This window comes from Pleurodeles waltl, chromosome 7 (genome assembly GCF_031143425.1).
Source record: "Pleurodeles waltl isolate 20211129_DDA chromosome 7, aPleWal1.hap1.20221129, whole genome shotgun sequence".
NCBI lineage: Eukaryota > Metazoa > Chordata > Amphibia > Caudata > Salamandridae > Pleurodeles > Pleurodeles waltl.
This window is the reverse complement of record NC_090446.1, coordinates 1,542,373,476-1,542,397,969: the sequence shown is the minus strand read 5'-3', so window position 1 is coordinate 1,542,397,969 and position 24,494 is coordinate 1,542,373,476. Positions and strand designations below refer to the sequence as shown.

At 49.1% G+C, this 24,494-nt stretch overlaps 1 protein-coding gene across 3 annotated transcripts in view; it reads right to left on the bottom strand.

Moving 5' to 3' along the window:
* LOC138246670 (carcinoembryonic antigen-related cell adhesion molecule 21-like) overlaps positions 1 to 24,494 on the bottom strand; it is a 253,270-nt gene that overhangs the window by 210,415 nt on the left and 18,361 nt on the right. For all 3 annotated transcript variants that reach the window (XM_069201422.1, XM_069201423.1, XM_069201424.1), the window contains exons 2-3: positions 21,478 to 21,618; positions 15,145 to 15,565 (exon numbers count right to left, since the gene is read on the bottom strand). In XM_069201422.1, the coding sequence (XP_069057523.1) occupies positions 15,145 to 15,274 (130 nt within the window). In that variant the 5' untranslated portion in view covers positions 15,275 to 15,565; positions 21,478 to 21,618. The remainder of the gene's footprint in view (positions 1 to 15,144; positions 15,566 to 21,477; positions 21,619 to 24,494) is intronic.

The following is a 24,494-nucleotide window of genomic DNA, read 5'->3' as shown; positions in this document are numbered from 1 at the left end:
GCATGGGCACGGCAGGGGCCCCCGTAAGAGGGCCACGCAAAGTATTTCAGTGTCTGCTAAGCAGACACTGAAATACGCGACGGGTGCAACTGCACCCGTCGCACCCCTGCAACTACGCCGGCTCAATTCTGAGCCGGCGTCCTCGTTGCAGGGGCATTTCCTCTGGGCCGGCGGGTGCTCTTTTGGAGAGCGCCCGCCGGCCCAGAGGAAATGTCTGAATGGCCGCCGCGGTCTTTTGACCGCGGTGCGGTCATTCAGCGGCGGTACCTTGGCGGACGGCCTCCGCCGTCCGCCAAGGTCAGAATGACCGCCATAGTAATGTGTTTTACATGTCCTGACAGTGAAATAGTGCTAAATTTGTGTTTCACTGTTGCAAGGCCTGTCCCTCTCATAGGTTAACAAGAGGGCTACCTTTAAATATGATTAAAGTGTAGAATCCCTTTTGAAGAGGATGAACATGCGGAGTTTGGGGTCTCTGAGCTCACAATTTAAAAATACATCTTTTAGTAAAGTTGATTTTGAGATTATGTGTTTGAAAATGCCACTTTTAGAAAGTGAGAATTTTCTTGCTCATACCATTTCTGTGACTCTGTCTGTTTGTGGATTCCCTGTTTGGGTCAGTTTGACAGTTGGGCTGGTTGAACCTCACACTAGACAGTGACACAAAGGGAGCTGGGGTGTAGTCTGCATTTCCTGATGAGCCATCTGTGCTAGGAGGGAGGGGAGGAGTAGTCACTCACACCTGAAAGGGCTGTGCCTGCCCTCACCCAATGCAGTCTCCAACCCCCTGGTGAGTGTCTGGGGCCTGGCCTGGGCAAGGAAGGATTTCACATTCAAGAGAGACTTTGCTTTGAAGTAGGCCTACTTCAAAGGAGAAAATGGGTATAAGAAGGGCACCCAAAACCACAGACTTTATAACACTTCTGGAAACCGAGAGGAACATCTGGCTGGAGAAGAGCTGAAGAGCTGAGGAAGAAGAGCTGTCATGCCTGTGACTGTGCTTTGAGGAGCTATCCTGCAGTTGCTGCTTCTGCCAGAGTATGAAGGCAAAGACTGGACTTTGTGTGCCTTCCACCTTGTGAAGATCTCCAAGGGCTTGATTTAGAGCTTACCTCCTGTTGTTTGAAGTCTCAGGGACAGCAAAGACTTCTCTATGTATGCACCTGGAGTCTCTGAAGAGACTCCTACTCTGCCCTGTGGTGCCCATCCAGTTACTGGGACCCTGAAAGGAGAAGCTGGCAGCCTAACAGGAAGAAATCCACGCACAGAACGGCGTGTGGGAAAAAGATCAACGCGACTCTAATCTGCAGCTGACAAATTGACGCACCGCCGGCTTCGTGGCTGAAAATTGACACTCGCCTGCAACGCGACTGAAGAATCGACACACGGAGATGGAGAAACGATGCGCAGCATCGCTGATGGAGGCTGAGAGATCGCAACCCGCGCTGTGTGGTTTTCGGATCATTGTGCGCCAGGATTTTTGACGCAAGTGCCATTGGGTGTGTGAAAACAACGCAAGGCCTGCCCGGACCCAAGAGTGCTGACCGGATTGACGCATCGCTCTCCTGTGGAGAGTAGAAACAACGTGCCCGACTCGACGAAAGGAGAAACGATGGAAGGTCGTGCTCTTGAGTGAAACCGACGCATCGCAAGCCCTTTTTGACACACACTCGCCCATGGAGGGTTATTTTTGACGCACCTGTGGGAGGCTGACCTGGCTTATAGTGGGTACCAAGTGGTACTTACAACTTGTGCCAGGTCCAGTTATCCCTTATTAGTAGATTAGACATGTTCTAGCAGCTTAGGCTGATAGAGGTAGCTATAGCAGAGCAGCTTAGGTTGAACTAGGAGACATGTAAAGCCCTACTATACCACTTATATCATATAGCACTATCTCATAAGAAACACAATTCTCAGAGTTACTAAAAATAAAGGTGCTTTATTCTAGTGACAATATACCAAAAGTATCTCAGAGGATATACTCCCTTAGGAGGTAAGTAAAATACACAGAATATATACACAGAAACCAAAATCAGGTAAGTAACAGTTAGAAAAGTAGTGCAAACAATGTAGAACACAATAGAATGTAATAGGGAGAAATAGGCCTAGGGGCAACACAAAGCATATACTCCAAAAGTGGAATGCGAATCACGAATAGACCCCAGGCCTAGTGTAGTGTGTAGAGGGTCACTGGGAGTGTAAGAAAACACTAAGGGTGTCCAAGATACCCCACCCCAAGACCCTGAAAGGTAGGAGTAAATTTACCCTACTACCCCAATAAGACAGTAAAGTCGAGATAGGGGATTCTGCAAAGACAACAACTAACTGCAAAGCACTGAAGATGGATTCCTGGACCTGAGGACCAGCAAAGGAAGGGGACCAAGACCAAGAGTCATGCAAGTGTCCAGGGAGGGGCAGGAGCCCACTAAACTACAGATGAAGGTGCAAAAGGGCTGCCTCTGGGTGGAAGAAGCCAAAGATTCTGCAACAACGGAAGGTGCCAGGAACTTCTCCTTTGGTCAGAAGATGACCCACGGCGTGCTGGAGGATGCAGAGTTGTTTTCATGCAGAAAGACCGCAAACAAGCCTTGATAGCTGCAAGAGTTGCAAGAGTCGCGGTTGAAGGTTTTGGGTGCTGGCAGGGTCCAGGAAGGACCAGGAGCTCGCTCCTTGGAGGAGGAGACAGAGTGGGCGCTCAGCAACAGAGAGAGCCCACGCAGAAGCAGGCAGCACCCACAGAAGCACCTGAACAGGCGTTCAGAAGATCTAAGCATGGCGGTCGTCTCAGCAAAACAAAAGAGGGTCCCACGAAGTCGGAGTCCGGCTCAGCGTGTTGGGCAATGCAGGACGGAGTGCTTGGGACCTGGGCTGTGCTGTGCATGAAGGAAGTCTTGCAAAAGTGCACAGAAGCCCTAGCAGCTGCCGTTCACGCAGTACACAGGATTACTGTCTGGCGTGGGGAGGCAAAGACTTATCTTCACTAAATTTGGACAGAAGGGCCCCTGGACTGTCGGGGACACTTGGATCCAGCTCCTGTGTTCCAGGGACCACACTCGTCAAGATGAGAGGGGACCCAGAGGACCAGTGAAGCAGACGTTTGGTGCCTGCTGTAGCAGGGTGAAGTCTCCATCAACCCACAGGAGATTTCTTCTTGGCTTCCAGTGCAGGGTGAAGGCAGGCAGCCCTCAGAGCATGCACCACCAGGAAACAGTTGAGAAAGCCATCAGAATTAGGCGCTACAATGTTGCTGGTAGTCTTCTTGCTACTTTGTTGCAGTTTTGCAGGCGTCCTGGAGCAGTCAGCGGTCGATCCTTAGCAGAAGTCAAAGAGGGAAGTGCAGAGGAACTCTGGTGAGCTCTTGCATTCGTTATCTAGTGAGATGCCCACAGGAGAGACCCTAAATAGCCCACAGAGAAGGATTGGCTACAGAGAAAGGTAAGCACCAATCATGAGGGGTCTCTGACGTCACCTGCTGGCACTGGCCACGCATAGCTGTCCATTGTGCCCTCACACCTCTGCATCCAAAATGGCAGAGGTCTGGGACACACTGGAGGAGCTCTGGACACCTCCCCTTCAGAGGTGCTGGTCAGGGGAGTGGTCACTCCCATTTCCTTTGTCGAGTTTCACGCCAGAGCAGGGCTGGGGGATCCCTGAACCGGCGTAGACTGGCTTATGCAAGGAGGGCACCATCTGTGCCCTTCAAAGCATTTCCAGAGGCCAGGAGAGGCTATCCCTCTCAGGCCCTTCACACCTATTTCCAAAGAGAGAGGGTGTAGCACCCTCTCTCAGAGGAAATCCTTTGTTCTGCCTTCCTGGGACTTGGCCGCCCATCCCCAGGGGGGTTGACACCTGTCTGAGGGTTGGTAGCAGCGGTAGCTGCCGAGAAAACCCCAGAGAGTTAGTTTGGCAGTACCCAGGCTCTATGCTGGAGCCCCGGAGATGCATGGAATTGTCCCCCAACACCAGAATGGTATTGGGGTGTCAAATCCATGATCCTAGACATGTTACATGGCCATGTTACCATGGTGACGCTACATATAGGTATTGACCTATATGTAGTACACGCATGTAATGGTGTCCTCGAACTCACAAAGTCTGGGGAAATTGCCCTGGACAATGTGGGGGCACCTTGGCTAGTGCCAGGGTGCCCTCACACTAAGTAACTTTGCTCCTAACCTTCACTAAGTGAGGGTTAGACATATAGGTGACTTATAAGTTACTTAAGTGCAGTGTAAAATGGCTGTGAAATAACATGGACGTTATTTCACTCAGGCTGCAGTGGCAGTCCTGTGTAAGAATTGCCTGAGCTCCCTATAGGTGGCAAAAGAAATGCTGCAGCCCATAGAGATCTCCTGGAACCCCAATACCCTGGGTACCTAGGTACCATATACTCTGGAATTATAAGGGTGTTCCAGTGTGCCAATGTAAATTGGTGAAATTGGTCACTAGCCTGTTAGTGACAATTTGGAAAGAAATGAGAGAGCATAACCACTGAGGTTCTGGATAGCAGAGCCTCAGTGAGACAGACAATGAGCACTGGGGCCCTGCCTGGCAGGGTCCCAATGACACATGGACTAAAACAACATACATACAGCGAAATATGGGTGTAACATGCCAGGCAAGATGGTACTTTCCTACACAAGCAATTCCTTAATGCGAATTGGGCATTAAGGAATCAATATTTACCACCATGGTGGTAGCCATGTGCAAATTTTAAAAATGCATTTAAAATTTACATGTAAAGCACACATGCCCTTTTGGCATGTGTGCACCTTACATGCTGTAAAAAAATATTTTGGGGTGCAGCAGAGGGGCCCTATGGCCCCCAGCACCCTGGACTTTGCATTTCCAAAAATTGCGAATTCCAGTTAGGAATTAGCAATTTTGGAAATGCAAAAAATTTGCAAATATGGGCCTACAGGCCCATAGATGCAAATGGGGGCCGGTATAGCAATTTGCGATTTGGTAATATTGTTTGCGATTTTTAAGAAATCCCTATTATCGAATGGCAACTGTGATACATTGCATTTTGCGAATCAGAAATAGCGATTCAGAGATTTCTTAAAAATCGCTATTTCCGATTCGCAAACAGCCTTTTTCATACATCTGGCCCTAAGTGTGTTATTGTGAGCATCAGTCACTTGGAACTGCTGACCAAGTAGGTGTTGATCAGGGTGAACCAGTTTCTCTATCACCATAGTTACACTGGCTCCTGTGTCCCTGTAGGCCCCAACCTCAACACCATTAATTAGGGAAAAATCAATGCCACCATCAGAGACTAAAACAGCCTCTGTGGTCTCCCTAACAAGACCAACCCCAAATACACTGCCAATAGTGAGCCCAGCTACACCCTTGGATTGGCTATTTGTAGTAGACTTCCCACCACCACTGCTATTACTAGGGGCACTAGAATTTGCAGTTGGGGTTGTGGTAGTGGGAGGTTTTATGTTTTTCTTTGGACAAGTGGCATCACTTGCCCAATGATCTTTTACTTTACATAAATAACACCAAGGCTTTTTCTGTTTGTGGGAAGAGGATTTGGATCCACCACCCCCAGAGGATTTTTGTGGGCCTGATGAAGACTCACACTTTATCTTTGTCCCCACCCTTGTCAGAAGACTTGCCATCCTTCTTCTTGCCATCCTTCTTACCCCCTGTATGAACTTTTCTGTTCACGGGTGGCAAAAGAAATGCTGCAGGCCATAGGGATCTCCTGGAACCCCTCCTGGAACCCCAATACCCTGGGTACCTAGGTACCATATACTAGGGAATTATAAGGGTGTTCCAGTGTGCCAATCAGAATTGGTAAAATTAGTCACTAGCCTGCAGTGCCAATTTTAAAAGCAGAGAGAGCATAAACACTGAGGTTCTGGTCAGCAGAGCCTCAGTGATACAGTTAGGCACCACACAGGGAACACATACAGGGCATACTTTATGAGCACTGGGGTCCTGGCTAGCAGGATCCTAGTGACACAGGCAAAAACAAACATACACACATGTAAAAATGGGGGTAACATGCGAGGCAAGATGGTACTTTCCTACAGCACCCAATGTACATTTCCACACTAACAGTGTTAGTGTGTGCTTAAAACTACACAAAGACTCTTTTTGCTTTTTAATTGATAACTTGACTTGTGTGTTGTGGATTTTTGTAGTTTTGGTCTTGTTTTGTTTGGATAAATAGTCCCTAGTTTTCTAAACCTGTGTTGTGTCATTTTGTAGTGTTTTCATTAAGTTACTGTGTGTGTTCGTACAAATACTTTACACCTAGCACTCTGAAGTTAAGCCTACTGCTCGTGCCAAGCTACCAAGGGGGTAAGCAGGGGTTAGCTAAAGGTGATTCTCTTTTACCCTGAGTAGACTGTGGGTCCTTGCTTGGACAGGGGGTAACCTGACTGCCAACCAAATACCCCATTTCTAACATCAACTATATGGAAACAATTGCTAGCAAACAAAATTAATGTTCTGCTGCAGCCCTTCTGGATTCAGTGCTTCATTAGAAGCAATGCAAAGCAGCAATGCTCCAGGGGAGTACAAAAAAACAAATAGGAAGGAAAGACATTGAATAAGGAACAGAGAATTAATTATAAGAAGCTTAATGAGAACATTTACTCCAGGCAATGCAGTATTTGTGTGCCAACATTATACATGTAAGAGGTATTAACTGTAGAAAACCCTGTCTCAAGGGTGTTTTGATTTCAGGGTCAATGCTGATACAAAACACATAGGGGGTCATTACAACATTGGCGGCAAAAGCCGCTTACCGCCGTGCAGAAGACCGCCAATACACCGCGGCGGCGGCGGGAGACCGCCACAGCTACTATGACACACATCACGGATTCCGCCAAAATTCAGACACCCACACAAGTCCGCCAGACCAAAGGTCAGCGATAAATATGCGGAAACAATTCCTCCACCTCCACGGCAACAGAAACACGCCCATGCAATTACGACCCACGAATCCACGCGGCGGTCTTTCAACCGCGGTATTCCATTGGTGGTACACACCGCCGCGCTCAAAACACACACACACCTCCAAAACACCGCCACATTGGACAATTACAAATACACACACCTGATACACATACACACACCACTCCCACACACCCAACACAATATAAAACACACACCCACATCACCCACAAACCCCTACGACCACAAATTAGAGACGAAGGCCAGAGAGAGACAGCACAGAATAGATAACACCATCACACAGAGGCACACTACACCATCACCCACACAACATCCATGCACAAAACACCACATACCACTACACTCACCACACTCATCAACACATACACCACCCCACACATCACACACACCACCCCATGTCACGACAAAGACACCCCCGCTTCTCCGAGGAGGAGCTCAGGGTCATGGTCGAGGAAATCTTCAGGGTAGAGCCACAGCTATTTGGCTCACAGGTACAGTACACATCCATAGCCAGGAAGATGGAGCTATGGCAAAGAATAGTGGACAGGGTCAACGTTGTGGGACAGCACCCAAGAAATAGGGAGGACAACAGGAAAAGGTGGAACGACCTACGGGGGAAGGTGCGTTCCACAGTATCCAGGCACCACATCGCTGTACAGCGGACTGGCGGCGGACCCCCACCTCCTCCCCCACAACTAACAACATGGGAGGAGCAAGTCTTGTCCATCCTGCATCCTGAGGGCCTCGCAGGAGTCGTTGGAGGAACGGACACTGGTAAGTCAAATCTTCACTATGATATCCCCCACCCTACCTGCATGCTATCACACACCCCCACCCTCACACCCTCCCCTATCACCCTAACTCCTCACTAATCTACCCATAACACCAACCACCCATCCCAACCCCAAGACCTGCATGACACAACTAAGCATGGACACCCATCACTAAAGCATGCCCACTGCACATACCCACAACACCCCCCAAACATCACCACACAAGCCCCCACACAGGAATGCCTGCACTGGGGTTCATGCACACCCAACCATTGCACACCATGAAACACACCCAGGCAATAATCATGTACTTATACCCCGTCAGGAACCCGAAGGAACGTCACCACACCAGAGGATCCAGACAACACCACTCCACCCCCAGAAGAGGCCCACAGTGACGACAGCAGCTCTGCCCTACTGGATCTTGATGACCAGCCCGGACCATCGTCGGCCTCAGGACAGTCGGTTCCCCTTGCCCAGCCACAGCCCAACACCGAGCTTACACCCTCTGGTAACCCCAGCACAGCACCCACCCAGCGGGCCCATACCTCCCTACCCAGGACAGGTCAATCAGCGGTGTGTCCACCACTACAGGGCACCCAGGCTAACCCAACACCCCAACAACAACAGGGACCTGGGGGCAGTGGTAGTGGGCACACGGTCCAGGGGACGGAGGCACAGGAACACCGGGAAACTGGGAGGGCTGCTGTGCGACAGAGGGAGGACAGGCCAAGGGAACCTACTCTCAACGAGGCCCTATCCTCCATCATGGGAGCATACCATCACTCCCAGGAGACAATGGCAACGGTCCTGGACAAGTTGCAGGAGACCCTGCGTCTGCAGGAGGAGCAGTATTTGGGGTTCAGGGAGGAGCTCAGGACCATCGGGTCCACCCTGGGCACCATCGTAGGGGTGCTGACGGACATTCAAAAGACCTTGAGGGACACCGTGACACTCCAAGGGGCTCCTGACACTAGCCAGGACGAGGAAATGCCCACCACCTCCGCTGGCGCTAGTGGACAGGATGCCCCGCCACAGGACCAACACACCAGCACCCCACCCCCTGCAGACGGACAACCACCACGAAAGCGGGCCCTGAGATCCAGGAACAGGACAGAGCAAGATGGCAAAACCCCCGCCAGGAAATAAGACCACCCTGATTGTCCCCCACTGTCCCACTTTGTTACCCTGTCCAGCTTGGAACTGCCCCAGCTCCACTTCCAATGGCCAGATGTGCAATGTACCTGTGAGACTAATAGACTGGACTCTGCCATGGACATTCTTCCACCATGACCTCTCCCCATTTCACAAACCCCCTACATTTTTATGCACTTCAATAAACACCCTTGAAACCTCAATAATATTGGAGTCAGTCAATGATTGTGAACTTTGTATTGTCAATTACAGTGTTAAAAAAGGTTACCCATTGGAAGGTCAACATACCAATGTCACACATCACAAGCCTTTCAAGGGTGCAAGCTGTTGACACGTAGGTTACCAAATTACTGAAACAGAAATGGAAGGGGACAACTCAGTTACCAAATAGGAAGTGAAATGTAGGTACAGGATAGAGGTAGACTTGTGAAATGTAATATGATGTGAAACATTAAATTGTACTCACCTGTGTCTCATTGAAAATATTGCTGGATGACTGACTCCCTGTTGTCGTTTTCATCTTCATCAGCTTCATCCTCATCACTGTCCACAGGCTCCACAGGCTCAACCGCTGCAACAACACCGTCATCTGGATCATCCTCCTGCAGAAAAGGCACCTGGCGTCGCAATGCCAAGTTATGAAGCATGGAGCAGGCGATGATGATGTCGCACACCTTCTTTGATGAGTAGAATAGGGACCCACCTGTCATATGAAGGCACCTGAACCTGGCCTTCAGGAGGCCGAAGGTCCGCTCGATCACCCTCCTAGTCCGCCCATGGGCCTCATTGTACCGTTCCTCTGCCCTGGTCCTCGGATTCCTCACTGGGGTCAGTAGCCAGGACAGGTTGGGGTAACCAAAGTCCCCCAATAGCCATACACGGTGCCTCTGGAGTTCACCCATCATATCAGGGATGCTGCTATTCCGCAGGATGTAGGCGTCATGCACTGAGCCAGGGAACATTGCATTTACCTGCGAGATGTACTGGTCTGCCAAACAGACCATCTGGACATTCATCGAATGATAACTCTTCCTGTTCCTGTACACCTGTTCATTCCTGCGGGGGGGACCAGAGCTACATGGGTCCCATCAATGGCACCTATTACGTTGGGGATATGTCCAAGGTTCATAGAAGTCACCTTTCACTGTAGGCAAATCCGCCACCTCAGGGAAAATGATGTATCTCCTTACGTGTTTCAGCAGGGCAGACAACACTCTGGACAAGACGTTGGAAAACATAGGCTGGGACATCCCTGATGCCATGTCCACAGTTGTCTGAAAAGACCCACTTGCAAGGAAATGGAGCACTGACAGCACCTGCACGCCAGGGGGGATTCCAGTCGGATGGGGGATTGGTGACATCAGGTCTGGCTCCAACTGGGTACATAGTTCCTGGATTGTGGCACGGTCAAACCGGTAGGTCACAATGACATGTCGCTCTTCCATTGTCAACAGGTCCACCAGCGGTCGGTACACCGGCGGATTCCGCCATCTTCCAATATGTCCCAACTGACGGTGCCTAAGAAGGACAACAGCAAAGAAACAGTCAGCATTCCTCCAGGTATGTCCCCACAGTCACACACAAGACTACACCAGACAATTAACCCATCCGGGAAAGGTTTTGAGTGTAGGCCTCGGTATGTGTGACGCAGTAGTAATTGAAGCCATGTGGGCCCCTGAAATGGCAGCTGCCTGACCTCTAAACTGGGACATTGGAATTGTGGGGTAACTGCACTGGCGTTGGACACCGTCGCGGTAGGCGGTTGTAGAGCGCGGCACAGTGCTGCATTGGTTAACATTGGACCCTATGGGTCCCAGGAGCCAATGAACAGGTGCGCTGGCGGTGATGATGCGCACTGCCGCGGACGTCACCGCCACGGACGTCACCACCATTTTCTATCTGTTCAATCACTAGATACCTGACCTTCGACAGGAGAGGACCTACACTGCTAGTGCTGTTGTGACCTCGGTCTGGAAGCGACGATGGCTGCTGCGTCTGGGGAAAGGGCCCCTGCCTTCACTGCACAGGAGTTGGAGAAACTTGTGGATGGGGTCCTCCCCCAGTATACGCTACTCTACAGTCCTCCAGACCAACAGGTTAGTACACAGGGAGCACGTTGTATGGACTAGGCCTGGGTGGAGAGGGCTGGGTGGATGAGGGAAGGGGGCAGAGTACATAGAACAGTCATGCATGGGGATGAATGGGCCACAGGGATAGAGTTGGGAGGGGGCCAATTACAACGACGGTGCTGTAGGTAATGACTGTTCCTCTTTCCTTGTGCATGTCATGTAGGTCAGCACCCACCAGAAGAGGGACATTTGGCGTGCCATCGCCAAGGAAGTCCGGACCCTGGGGGCCCACCAGAGACGGGGCTTCCACTGCCGTAAGAGATGGGAGGACATTCGCTGCTGCAGCAAGAAGACGGTGGAGGCTCAGCTGGGGATGGCCTCCCAACGTGGGAGGGGGGCCCGTCGCACCATGACCCCCCTGATGTTCCGGATCCTGGCGGTGGCCTACCTGGAGTTGGATGGGCGCTTAAGGACATCACAGCAGACACAAGGGGGTGAGTACAACCTCATCCTATGGACTTTGCGTGTAGTGGAGCTGTCCGGGTGGGGGTGGTGGGCTGTGGGTGTCCCCAGGCCAGGGCGAGTTAGGTAGGCAAGGCCCCTCCGTTATGTAGGCCATGTGGCACTCTACCCCAGCAAAAAAAAAAGGCAAAATGATGTATAGTTGCCCCTTTGCCATCCATGTGGGCAGATTTCTACCATTGCCATGTAGGCCATATCCCTGAAATTGCATGTGCAGAGGGCAGGAGCACGGCGTAATGCAGGGTGCTGCTGCGTTTGTCTTGTCCGCCAACGGTAGCGGTATGCCATGCACTAAAACTCTCTTTCTTCTGTCTCCACTCTTTTTCTGCTCTCCCTGTCCTTCTGTACATCAGCATCAACAGGCGGAGGTACAGTGGCACCGGAGCACGAGGGAGCTGCATCCCACATGGCCATGGAGGGCCACACCACAGACTCTGAATTCACCAGTGGGATGGAGGGCGAGGGGAGCTTCACGTCGGCCACAGGATCACCAAACAGCGACACAGACTCCTCCGCCGATGGGAGCTCCCCTGTGGTGGCGACACCATCTGTGCGCCCCACTTCTACAGGTACAGCTGCCACCTCCCCTACCAGCACCGCCCTCCCAGCAGCCCCTCAGCGTTCGCCCCATGCCCGCTCACCCAGGAGGGTGGGCATCACCTTCACCCCAGGCACCTCAGGCCCTGCCCCAGTCACCCCACCTGCCCTCAGTGAGGAGGCCATTGACCTCCTCAGATCACTCACTATTGGGCAGTCTACCATTGTGAATGCCATCCAGGGTGTAGAACGAGAGTTGAAACACGGTAATGCATTCCTGGAAGGCATTCATTCTGGTCAGGCTGTCCTTCAGCGAACCCTGCAATCTCTGGCCTCAGCACTGATGGCAGCCATTGTCCCTGTGTCCAGCCTCCCCCCTCCAATTTCCTCCACCCAGACCCAATCCCCTGTACCCCAGCCCATCCCAAGCACACCTACAGACCAGCATGCACACAAGTCAACACACACAAGTAGCTCAGGCAAACATAGGCACCACACACACCACAGGCACTCACACAAGCATCAGACCCATACAGACACCGCTACATCCACTGTCTCCACTGTGTCCCCCTCCTCCTCTTCTCCCTCCTCCCTCCCAGTGTTGTCTACACACACACCTGCATGCACCACATCTACAGGCACTAGGACTCGCACCAGGACACCCAGCACCACAAGCCGCTCACCTGCACTCACCACCTCCACTGCCATTTACACGTCCCCTGTGTCCTCTCCCAGTGTGTCTGTGACGCCCCCTCCCAAAGTACACAAACGCCGGTAATCACTCACCCAACATCCATCCACCTCACGACAGCCTCCAGTACCTGCACCCAAAACAGCTAAAGTGACACCTCCTACAACCACATCCTCTTCCTCCACTCCCAGAGCCCCTCCAGCTACCCATCCCAGTGTACGTCAGAAACTGTCCCTATGTCAAATTGACCTTTTTGCCCCCCCCCTCCAATTCATCAGTCCTGTTGTAGCGCCTCAGTCAAAAAGCCTCCAGTACCAGTGGTGCGTGTACCAGGTTTTTGGAGTGCCCCGTCCACCAGGGCAGGCAGTAGGACCCGGAGCCAAGGCACTGTCATCCCACCCCCTGTAAAGGCTCCGAAATTGGAGAGTGGACGACGGGACCGTATCAAGACTCCTGGTGGGACAAACAGTGACTTGGGATCCAAGGCGATTGGTGAGTCATCTGTAACTCAAAAGAAGGTGGGGAAGGTCCTGAGGAAGTCTCCCCAACCTGTTGTGAATGTCACGGCGGAGAAGTGCGCCATCATTTCCGGCGGGCCAGACACAACTGCCAGCACCATCGTTACTGGTCAGGAGACCACCACCAGAGTCACAGCCCAGGAGGGCTCAAGTATCATAACTGGTCCAGAGACCACCGCCAGAGTCATAGCCCAGGAGGTCCCAAGTATCGTTACTGGTCAGGAGACCACTGCCACCGCCGGAGTTGCAGCCTAGGAGGGCTCAAGTATCGTAACTGGTCCAGAGACCACCGCCAGAGTCATAGCCCAGGAGGGCTCAAGTATCATTACTGGTCAGGAGACCACCGCCACAGCCGGAGTCACAGCCCATGAGGGTCCAGAATCCCACAGCCCTGCTGGGCAATGATGGAACGTCAAGCCACACACCAACGTCCAGTGTGGAGTTCGGCATGCCACACACCAATGTCCAGTATGGAGTTCGTTATGCCACACACCAATGTCCAGTGTGGAGTTCGTCATGCCACACACCAATGTCCAGTATGGAGTTCGTCATGCCACACACCAATGTTCAGTATGGAGTTTTTCATGCCACACACCAATGTCCAATGTGGAGTTTGTCATGCCACACACCAATGTCCAGTGTGGAGATCGTAATGCCACACACCAATATCCGTACCAGAACCGCCATGGCAAAGCACCGCTGAACAGGGCAAAGACCGCCATTGCTAAGCACCGCTGAACAAGGCCAAGACTGCCATGGTGAAGACCGCTGAACAGGGCAAAGACTGCCATGGTGAAGACCGCTGAACAGGGCAAAGACCACCATGGCTAAGCACCGCTGAACAAGGCCAAGACTGCCATGGTGAAGACCGCTGAACAGGGCAAAGACCGCCATGGTGAAGACCGCTGAACAGGGCAAAGACCGCCATGGCTAAGCACCGCTGAACAAGGCCAAGACTGCCATGGTGAAGACCGCTGAACAGGGCAAAGACCGCCATGGCTAAGCACCGCTGAACAAGGCCAAGACTGCCATGGTGAAGACCGCTGAACAGGGCAAAGACCGCCATGGTGAAGACCGCTGAACAGGGCAAAGACCGCCATGGCTAAGCACCGCTGAGAGACTGTGGCTTTGCACTCCCCAGGATGTAACAGTGGGCAACCCACCCACTGTAGAGACTTGAGAGACTGTGGCTTTGCACTCCCCAGGATGGCACAGTGGGCAACCCACCCACTGTAGAGACCTCAGAGACTGTGGCTTTGCACTCCCCAGGATGTAACAGTGGGCAAGCCACCCACTGTAGAGACTTGAGAGACTGTGGCTTTGCACTCCCCAGGATGGCACAGTGGGCAACCCACCCACTGAAGTGACTTGAGAGACTGTGGCTTTGCACTCCCCAGGATGTAACAGTGGGCAAGCCACCCACTGTAGAGACTTGAGAGACTGTGGCTTTGCACTCCCCAGGATACATCAATGGGCATGGAGCCCTGTCGTGGATCTGGCTTTGCATTCATCTGTCTGAGGTGCCCTTCCTTCCCTTCCCACTGAGGTGCCTGTATTGTTTCTATCTGATGCCCCGGCAGTGTTCTCTCGGATTTTGGTCAGGTATCTATTGTGGGCGTCGCCCATGCATTTTTGGACTGTTGGTGCACGGACATTGTTGTGTACATCTCTGCACTACTTCTTGTATTGTACATTCATTTTTGACAGATTTTGTGATATATATATCCATATACTTTTTAATGAGTAGTATATTGGCACAATACAAAGTTTGACCGCTATTCGCTTTGTCTTTGCATTCTTCCGGGGGGATTGTGGGTTGTTACTGTGATTTTTGTGACTGCATTGGTGTGTATGTTGTAATATGAGAGAGTGGGGGTGGGGGTGTTTGGTGGGTGTCCCCGTAATTTTTGCCTCCCCCCTCCCCGTGTCGTAGGTGCTGTACTCACCGGTATGTTCTGCGCCTATGTCGCTGTTGGTCGTCGATGAGCAGGAATGCAAGGGCAGGTAAGATTTGTAGTTCTGGCTCCATGGTGTCCTCGTTCCTCGTGCGATGTGTTGAGGTGATCGTTTTCCCATAGCACAAGCTGTTTCCACCGTGTTTTTATCCACGGTGAATTCGACCCCGGAAAAGGTGGCGGATTGGTGTGTTGTGATAGTGTGGGCAGTACATTGTCTTCCGCCTGTCTGTTGGCGGTGACCGCCGCGCTGTTTGTCTGTACCGCCGTGGCGGGCGATGTGTTAAAGTGGCTGTCTTAGTTGGCAGTTTCCGCCAGGGTCGTAATTCCCTTTTTTTGTCCGCCGGCCTGTTTGCAGTATTACCGCAGCTTTAACACCGTCCGCCAGGGTTGTAATGACCACCATAGTAACCTGAGATATAATTGGCAAAAAATAATTAGTAAATTACTTCAGAAATGAACTGATGAAAATTCTTCAAATTAAAAACATTAGAAAAAGTTTTTTTTAAAGGTGCCGGAAAATGAGAAGTTAGATGTAACAACATATGACATACTTCATCTTAACCGGTTCTGTGCCGCGGATGTAATGGTTACGTCCTGCGGCACAGTGCTGCTGTGCCGAGGACGTAACCATTACTTCCTGGGCAGCGCTCCCTCTGTGGGGTCTGTGACGTCAGCGTGCGAGTGCGCGCTGACAATCACAATGCCTCCTCCTCCGTGCTGGAAGCTCAGCTTCCAGCGCGATGATCGGAAGAGAGATGATCGTAAGAGAAATGCTTTGCATTTATCTTCCGATCATGTGGCGGAGGCAGAGAGGCTTCAAAGGGAAGGAAAGTTATTTCCTTCCCTTTGAAGTCTCTCTCTGCGTTTTGGCAGCCGGATTGTAAAGCAATCCGGCTGTCAAAACGCCCACTAGACACCAGGGATTTATTTTTTATTTGTGAAACTGGCATAAGGGACCCCTTGGGCAAGGGTCGCTCCCAGGGGGGGCATTTTTTTTAAGGCTTTTTCTGCCCCCCCTGGGGGCAGAAACCTCGAGGCACCAGGGATACAAATATTTTTTTGTTTTGTTTTTGTTTACTTTTTTGGTTTTTGAAGTGGGGAGCATCCCCTTAGGCAAGGGTCGCTCCCCTAGGGGGCAAATTATATTTAGGCCATTTCTGCCCCCCTTGGGGGCAGATTGGCCTATTTTTATGAGGCCAATCTGCCCCAGACACCAGGGAGTTTTTTGTTTTTTTTTGTTTTTCACATAAGGGGAGCGACCCCTTAGACAAGGGTCATTCCCCTGGCGGGCAAATTTATTTTAGGCCATTTCTGTCCCCATGGGGGCAGATCAGCCTATTTTAATTAGGCCGATCTGCCCCCATGGGGGGCAGAAACCACTAGGCGCCAGGGCAATTTTTTTCTTTTCTTGTTTGTTTGTTTTTTTAGAGATTGGGAGTGACCCCTTAGGCAAGGGTCGCTCCCCTGGAGGGGCAAATTGTAATTAGGTCATTTCTGCCCGCTTTGGGAGCACATCGGCCGATTTTAGGTCAATCTGCCCCCAAGGGGGGCAGAAACCACTAGGCACCAGGGATCTTTTTTTTGGCGCCAATGTCATGCAGGGGGAGCGACCCCGTAGGCAAGGGTCGCTCCCGGGGGGATTTGGGGGGTGGGGGGCCAAATTTATTTTAGGCCATTTCTGTCCCCCCTGGGGGAAGATTGACCTATTGTTATTAGGCCGATCTGCCCCCGGGGGGGGGGGGCAGAAACCTCTAGGTAGGCACCAGGGCACATTTTTTGTTAGTTTTCTTTTTTTGTTGGTTTGTTTTTTTAAAGATGGGGAGCGACCCATTAAGCAAGGGTCGCTCCCCTGGGGGGCAAATTGTATTTAGACCATTTCTGCCCCCCTTGGGGGCAGATTGGCCGATTTTAGGTCAATCTGCCCCCAAGGGGGCAGAAACCACTAGGCACTGGGGATTTTTTTTTTTTACGGCAATGTCACGCAGGGGGAGCGACCCCGTAGGCAAGGGTCGCTCCGGGAGGGGGGGGGAAGTGTTGCGGGGCAAATTTATTTTAGGCCATTTCTGCCCCCAGGGGGGGCAGATACCTCTAGGCGCCAGGGAAAAAAAATGTTGTGTGTTTTTTTTTTTGTTTTTTTAGAGATGGGGAGCGACCCATTAGGCAAGGGTCGCTCCCCTGGGGGGCAAATTGTATTTAGACCATTTCTGCCCCCCTTGGGGGTAGATTGGCTGATTTTAGGTCAATCTGCCCCCAAGGGGGCAGAAACCACTAGGCACCAGGGATTTTATTTTTCGGCGCCAATGTCACGCAGGGGGAGCGACCCCGTAGGCAAGGGTCGCTCCCAGGGGGGCCTTGGGGGGGTGGGAGGGGAAATTTATTTTAGTCCATTTCTGCCCCCCTGGGGGCAGATCAGCCTATTGTTATAAGGCCGATCTGCCCCCAGGGGGGGCAGAAACCTCTAGGCGCCAAGGCAAATAGTTTTTTTGTGTTTTTGTTTGTTTGTTTTTTTTAGAGATGGGGAGCGACCCATTAGGCAAGGGTCGCTCCCTTGGGGGGCAAATTGTATTTAGACCATTTCTGCCCCCCTTGGGGCAGATTGGCCGATTTAAGGTCAATCTGCCCCCAAGGGGGCAGAAACCACTAGGCACCGGGGATTTTGTTTTTGGCGCCAATGTCACGCAGGGGGAGCGACCCCGTAGGCAAGGGTCGCTCCCGGGGGGGGACAAATTTATTTTAGGCCATTTCTGCCCCCCCTGGGGCCGGCTGAGCTAGAGGCCAAAATCCACAGGTAGGCACTGTTTTCTATGAAAAAATTTGATGTGTCCACGTTGTGTTTTGGGCCATTTCCTGTCGCGGGCGCTAGGCCTACCCACACAAGTGAGTTATCATTTTTATCGGGAGACTTGGGGGAATACTGTGTGGAAGGAAATTTGTGGCTCCTCTCAGATTCCAGAACTTTCTGTCACCGAAATGTGAGGAAAACGTGTTTTTTTAGCCCAATTTTTTAGGTTTGCAAATGATTCTGAGTAACAGATCCTGCTCAGAGCCCCACAAGTCTCCCCATCTTGGATTCCCCTTGGTCTCTAGTTTTCAAAAATGCACAGGTTTGGTAGGTTTCCCTAGGTGCCGGCTGAGCTAGAGGCCAAAAAATATACAGGTAGGCACTTTGCAAAAAACACCTGTGTTTTCTTTAAAAAAATGTTATGTGTCCACGTTGTGTTTTGGGGCGTTTCCTGTCATGGGCGCTAGGCCTACCCACACAAGTGAGGTATCATTTTTATCGGGAGACTTGGGGGAACGCTGGGTGGAATGAAATTTGTGGCTCCTCTCAGATTCCAGAACTTTCTGTCACCGAAATGTGAGGAAAACGTGTTTTTTTAGCCAAATTTTGAGGTTTGCAAAGGATTCTGGGTAACAGAACCTGGTCAGAGCCCCACAAGTCACCCCATTTTGAATTCCCCTAGGTCTCTTGTTTTAAAAAATGCACAGGTTTGGTAGGTTTCCCTAGGTGCCGGCTGAGCTAGAGGCAAAAATCTACAGGTAGGCACTTTGCAAAAAACACCTCTGTTTTCTTTTAAAAAATGTGATGTGTCCACGTTGCGTTTTGGGGCATTTCCTGTCGCGGGCGCTAGGCCTACCCACACAAGTGAGGTATCATTTTTATCGGGAGACTTGGGGGAACGCTGGGTGGAAGGAAATTTGTGGCTCCTCTCTGATTTCAGAACTTTCTGTCACCAAAATGTGAGGAAAATGTGTTTTTTTAGCCAAATTTTGAGGTTTACAAAGGATTCTGGGTAACAGAACCTGGTCAGAGCCCCACAAGTCACCCCATCTTGGATTCTCCTAGGTCTCTAGTTTTCAGAAATGCACAAGTTTGGTAGGTTTCCCTAGGTGCCGGCTGAGCTAGAGGTCAAAATCTACAGGTAGGCACTTTGCAAAAAACACCTCTGTTTTCTTTCAAAAAATGTGATTTGTCCACGTTGCGTTTTGGGGCATTTCCTGTCATGGGCGCTAGGCCTACCCACACAAGTGAGGTATCATTTTTATCAGGAGACTTGGGGGAACGCTGGGTGGAAGGAAATTTGTGGCTCCTCTCTGATTTCAGATCTATCTGTCACCAAAATGTGAGGAAAATGTGTTTTTTTAGCCAAATTTTGAGGTTTGCAAAGGATTCTGGGCAACAGAACCTGGTCAGAGCCCCACAAGTCACCCCATCTTGGATTCCCCTGTGTCTCTAGTTTTTCAAAAATGCACAGGTTTGGTAGGTTTCCCCAGGTGCCGGCTGAGCTAGAGGCCAAAATCTACAGGTAGGCACTTTGCAAAAAACACCTATGTTTTCTTTCAAAAAATGTGATGTGTCCACGTTGCGTTTTGGGGCATTTCCTGTCGCGGGCGCTTGGCCTACCCACACAAGTGAGACATCATTTTTATCGGGAGACTTGGGGGAACGCTGGGTGGAAGGAAATTTGTGGCTCCTCTCTGATTCCAGAACTTCTGTCACCAAAATTTGAGGAAAATTTGTTGTTTAGCCAAAGTTTGAGGTTTGCAAAGGATTCTGGGTAACAGAACCTGGTCAGAGCCCCACAAGTCACCCCATCTTGGATCCCCCTAGGTCTCTAGTTTTAGAAAATGCACAGGTTTGGTAGGTTTTCCCTAGGTGCCGGCTGAGCTAGAGGCCAAAATCTACAGGTAGGCACTTTGCAAAAAACACCTATGTTTTCTTGAAAAAAATGTGATGTGTCCACGTTGCGTTTTGGGGCGTTTCCCTGTCGCGGGCTCTAGGCCTACCCACACAAGTGAGGTATCATTTTTATCGGGAGACTTGGGGGAACATAGATTAGCAAAACAAGTGTTATTGCCCCTTGTCTTTCTCTACATTTTTAACTTCCAAATATAAGTGTGTGTAAAAAAGACATCTATTTGAGAAATGCCCTGTAATTCACATGCTAGTATGGTCACCCCGGAATTCAGAGATGTGCAAATAACCACTGCTCCTCAACACCTTGTCTTGTGCCCTTTTTGGAAATACGAAGGTTTTCTTGATAGCTATTTTTAACTCTTTATATTTCAGCAAATGAATTGCTGTATACCAGGTATAGAATGAAAAACACTGCAGGGTGCAACTCATTTATTGGCTCTGGGTACCTAGGGTTCTTGATGAACCTACAAGCCCTATATATCCCCGCAACCAGAGGAGTCCAGCAGATGTAACGGTATATTGCTTTCGAAAATCTGACATTGCAGGAAAAAGTTACAGAGTAAAACCTAAAGAAAAATTGATATTTTTTTCACCTCAATTTCAATATTTTTCTTTTTCAGTTGTTATGTTCTGTAGGAAACCCTTGTAGGATCTTCACAAATTACCCCTTGCTGAATTCAGAATTTTGTCTACTTTTAAGAAATGTTGCGGTTTCTGGGATCCAGCATTTGTTTCATGCCCGTTTCTGTCACTGACTGGAAGGAGGCTGAAAGCACAAAAAATCTTTAAAATGGGGTATGTCCCAGTAAAATGCCAAAATTGTGTTGAAAAATTGGGTTTTCTGATTCAAGTCTGCCTGTTCCTGAAAGCTGGGAAGCTGGTGATTTTAGCACTGCAAACCCTTTGTTGATGCCATTTTCAGTGAAAAAACCACAAGCTTCTTCTGCAGCCCCTTTTTCCCATTTTTTTGAAAAAAATGACATTTTCATTGTATTTTGGCTAATTTCTTGGCCTCCTTCTTGGGAACCCACAAAGTCTGGATACCTCTAGAATCCCTGGGATGTTGGAAAAAAAGGACGCAAATTTGGCGTGGGTAGCTTATGTGAACAAAAAGTTATGAGGGCCTAAGCGCGAACTGCACCCAAATAGCCAAAAAAAGGCTCGGCACAGGAGGGGGAAAAGGCCTGGCAGCGAAGGGGTTCACTTGATAACTAGGTCCAGTGTGTGATAATACAAATCTCACCAAAACTTGTATTTTCTTTCCAGTTTTAAACATTTATACCCCAGGCTCTATTTATTCAAGCTAAATTGTTTATTAATCATCTGTTTCTATTGGCAATGGAATAATATGGAAATATATGGTGCCCTGATGCTGCCAACAAATAGAATTTACTTTTGGCCTGCAGTTCGTCAACACATGCATGTTTTACAGATACTAATTTGAAACATTTATTGATAATCAAGTATACCCAACAATGTAAGATAGTTACAGGTATCCCTGGTAGCACTGGAGTGCTGTGTTACTGGTAGCACTGGTAGCACCAGGGTGTTATAGTCACATACACGATTTGTTACATTAGTTGCAGACACTGATACTTTTTAGCAGTTCCAGTTTCTCTTACCCATGAGAATCCATCCTTGGAGGCTTTGTTTACACCTAGAAGAGCCCTTGGATGAGAAGATACCTGGCATCTCTGATGGAATATCACTCAAAGCAGATCCGTATGGAGCACAGACAAGGGAAACAATGCTTTTCTCTATGCCTGGAAATTCAAAATATAATTTGGTTAATTATATTAGACAAAATGATACTCTTAAGGAATACTCCAAGTCACAGAGGAGTTCACTTTTGCAGAGATCCAAGGCGGATGGCCATAGAACTGAGTGGTAACATTAACTCCATTTAATGTACAATTCAGGTGATTATTATCTTTGTAATTTTTAAAACTGTTGCTCAGTTGTTACCCTCTTCTTACACTCCTTCCATAGTTTAACCAATGCATACTGAGGTTAATTAACTCAAATCTGCAGTATTAAAGTTGATACTTTAAGCTCTACAATGCATTATATTGTTGGCTAAAAAGCCATGACAAGATGCAGATTTCACATTTGACTCTACTCAGCCATGGCACAGTACAATCAAAGCAGAATAACATATAACTTTGTATTTCTTCATCATTCTTTGTGTGTACTGATGTTTACGAGGTGAGTACCATATAACAGAAGAGGCGCACATGGTCCATTTGCACAAAGCATGTAGCTGAGTGGGACATGGCTAACCCTATGCTGCTGCTTCTGCAATGAAACTCGAACCCCAGATGCAAAGCTTCCATTTATTGAAAAGCAGCAGAACACTAAAATATTAAATAGTTCATTGATAACAAGCATTGACAAAGGCAATAGGTTCTTGGTGCCTCCTGAGCATATAGAGGCCATATTAAACGTGTTCTATCATTCCAAGACGGCCACCATCTGCTCACCTGTGCATAATGTATGAGACTCAATGATGTCCATTTTTCTGCTTTTTAACCCCTTTGGGCCACGGACGTAACGGTTACATCCTGGCTCCCCTCGAGGGTCTCCCAACCCCCTCACCTGAGCAGGGATGGAAGGGAAATCGCTTCCCCTTCCACCACCGCCCCTGAGACGTCTGATTACCTCAGTGCGCAATTGCGCGCTGACCTCAACAAAGGTCGCCCTCATTGCGCTGGAAGCTCACCTTATCTTGAGCCCATTTTGGAAATACAACGGTTTCCTTCATACCTATTTTTCACTCTATATATTTCACCAAATGAATTGCTGTATACCCGGTATACAATGAAAACCCATTGCAAGGTGCAGCTCATTTATTGGCTCTGGGTACCTATGGTTCTTGATGAACCTACAAGCCCAATATATCCCCAGGACCAGAGGAGTCCAGCAGACGTAACGGTATATTGCTTTAAAAAATCTGCCATAGCTGGTAAAGGTTAGAGAGTAAAATGTGGAGAGAAATGGCTATTTTATTCACCTCCATTTCAATATTTATTTTTTCACCTGTTATTTTCTACAGGAAAAACTTGCAGGATCTCGGCAAATGACCCCTTGGTAAATTCAGAATCGTGTCTACTTTTCAGAAATGTTTAGCTGTCCGGGATCCACCATTGGTTTCACACCCATTTTTGTCACTAACTGGAAGAAGGCTGAAAGCAAAAAAAATAGCAAAAATGGGGTATGTCCCAGTAAAATGCCAAAATTGTGTTTAAAAACGTGGTTTTCTGATCCAAGTCTGCCTGTTCTTGAAAGCTTTGAAGATGGTAATTGTAGCACCCCAAGCCCTTTGTTGATGCCATTTTCAGGGGAAAAAAACACAAGCCTTCTTCTGCAGCCATTTTTTCCCATTTTAAAAAAAAAACTAAATTGTAGCTGTATTTTTGCTCATTTCTTGGTCTCCACCTGGGGAACCCATAAACTCTGGGTACCTTTAGAAACCCTAGGATGTTGGAAACAAATGACACAAATTTGGCGTGGCTAGCTTAGGTTATGAAGGCCCAAGCGTGAACTACCCCATATAGGCCAAAAAAAGGCTTGGCACAGGAGGGGAAAAAGCCTGGCAGCAAAGGGATTAATTTACTGTGAACAGAACAGTGAAATAAATCTAAGAGAAACATAAATGTGCAGGATCAATAAAGCAAGCAAGTGGCTTCTTATCACATAATATTTGTTGGGACTTGGGAAATACAGGGAGCAGTATGGGGAAGGTTTTGGGAGCACCACAGAGCAACATTCAACTGTGGTGGTCATGAAAAGGGTAGGTGAGTGCAGGGGAGGAACACTTTGGGTAAAAAAAAAAAATGAAGAAGGAAGTAATGCCAATCTGCATGTGAGCCCTTTTATTGGGTGTTCACCTCCACCAAACGCCATTGGCTAACACTAGTGCTGATGAACCTCCCTTTATCCACTGCAAAAATATAGCTGAACAACAGTAGCCTGTGGTTGAAAGGGTCAGCCAAATTTCCCTTTCTTAATTTAATTTTATGTTTTGTGTGTTGTTGGTTTGTGTTGTGTGATGACAATGTATGTTCCCAGACAGTGAAAGCTGTCTAAAACCTAAGTATTTGGAAATAAACCAAAACATTAGTTTGTGAAAGATATATACAGTGATGATTATATGTGCACATATAGTATAAACATCTAACTCTCTGAATGTCAATGTGATACAGGTTTTAAAAAAATATTAATTTTTAATCTTTGTCTCAGAGGCACGTACTGGGTTGATGTAGTCACATCAGTCCTTGTAGCTTAGACCACATTGTCCACTGCTAGGGATTAGTTTATCAATCTAATGAGTTCTGGAGGCCACATTTATCATAGTGTTGTATCACCCTTGTGCCATGCTTGTGGGCGCAGGGATGATGCAACAATGAAGACAAATTTATCAAGCCAAGTAAAGCCAACTTGAGTGGCCCTGCATGGATTGATAAACCTGGAGTTACCCAAGACTGCGCAAATCACTGTCTTGTTTTACTCTGCCCCAGAAAGGGGTTCCATTGTTAGAGCATACGTTTTTCCAACGCATCCACCCATGAATTTTGGTGCATTCACAGATTTACTATTAGTAGTACACCTGGGAATGCATCAAAATGGTGCACCTCCAAAG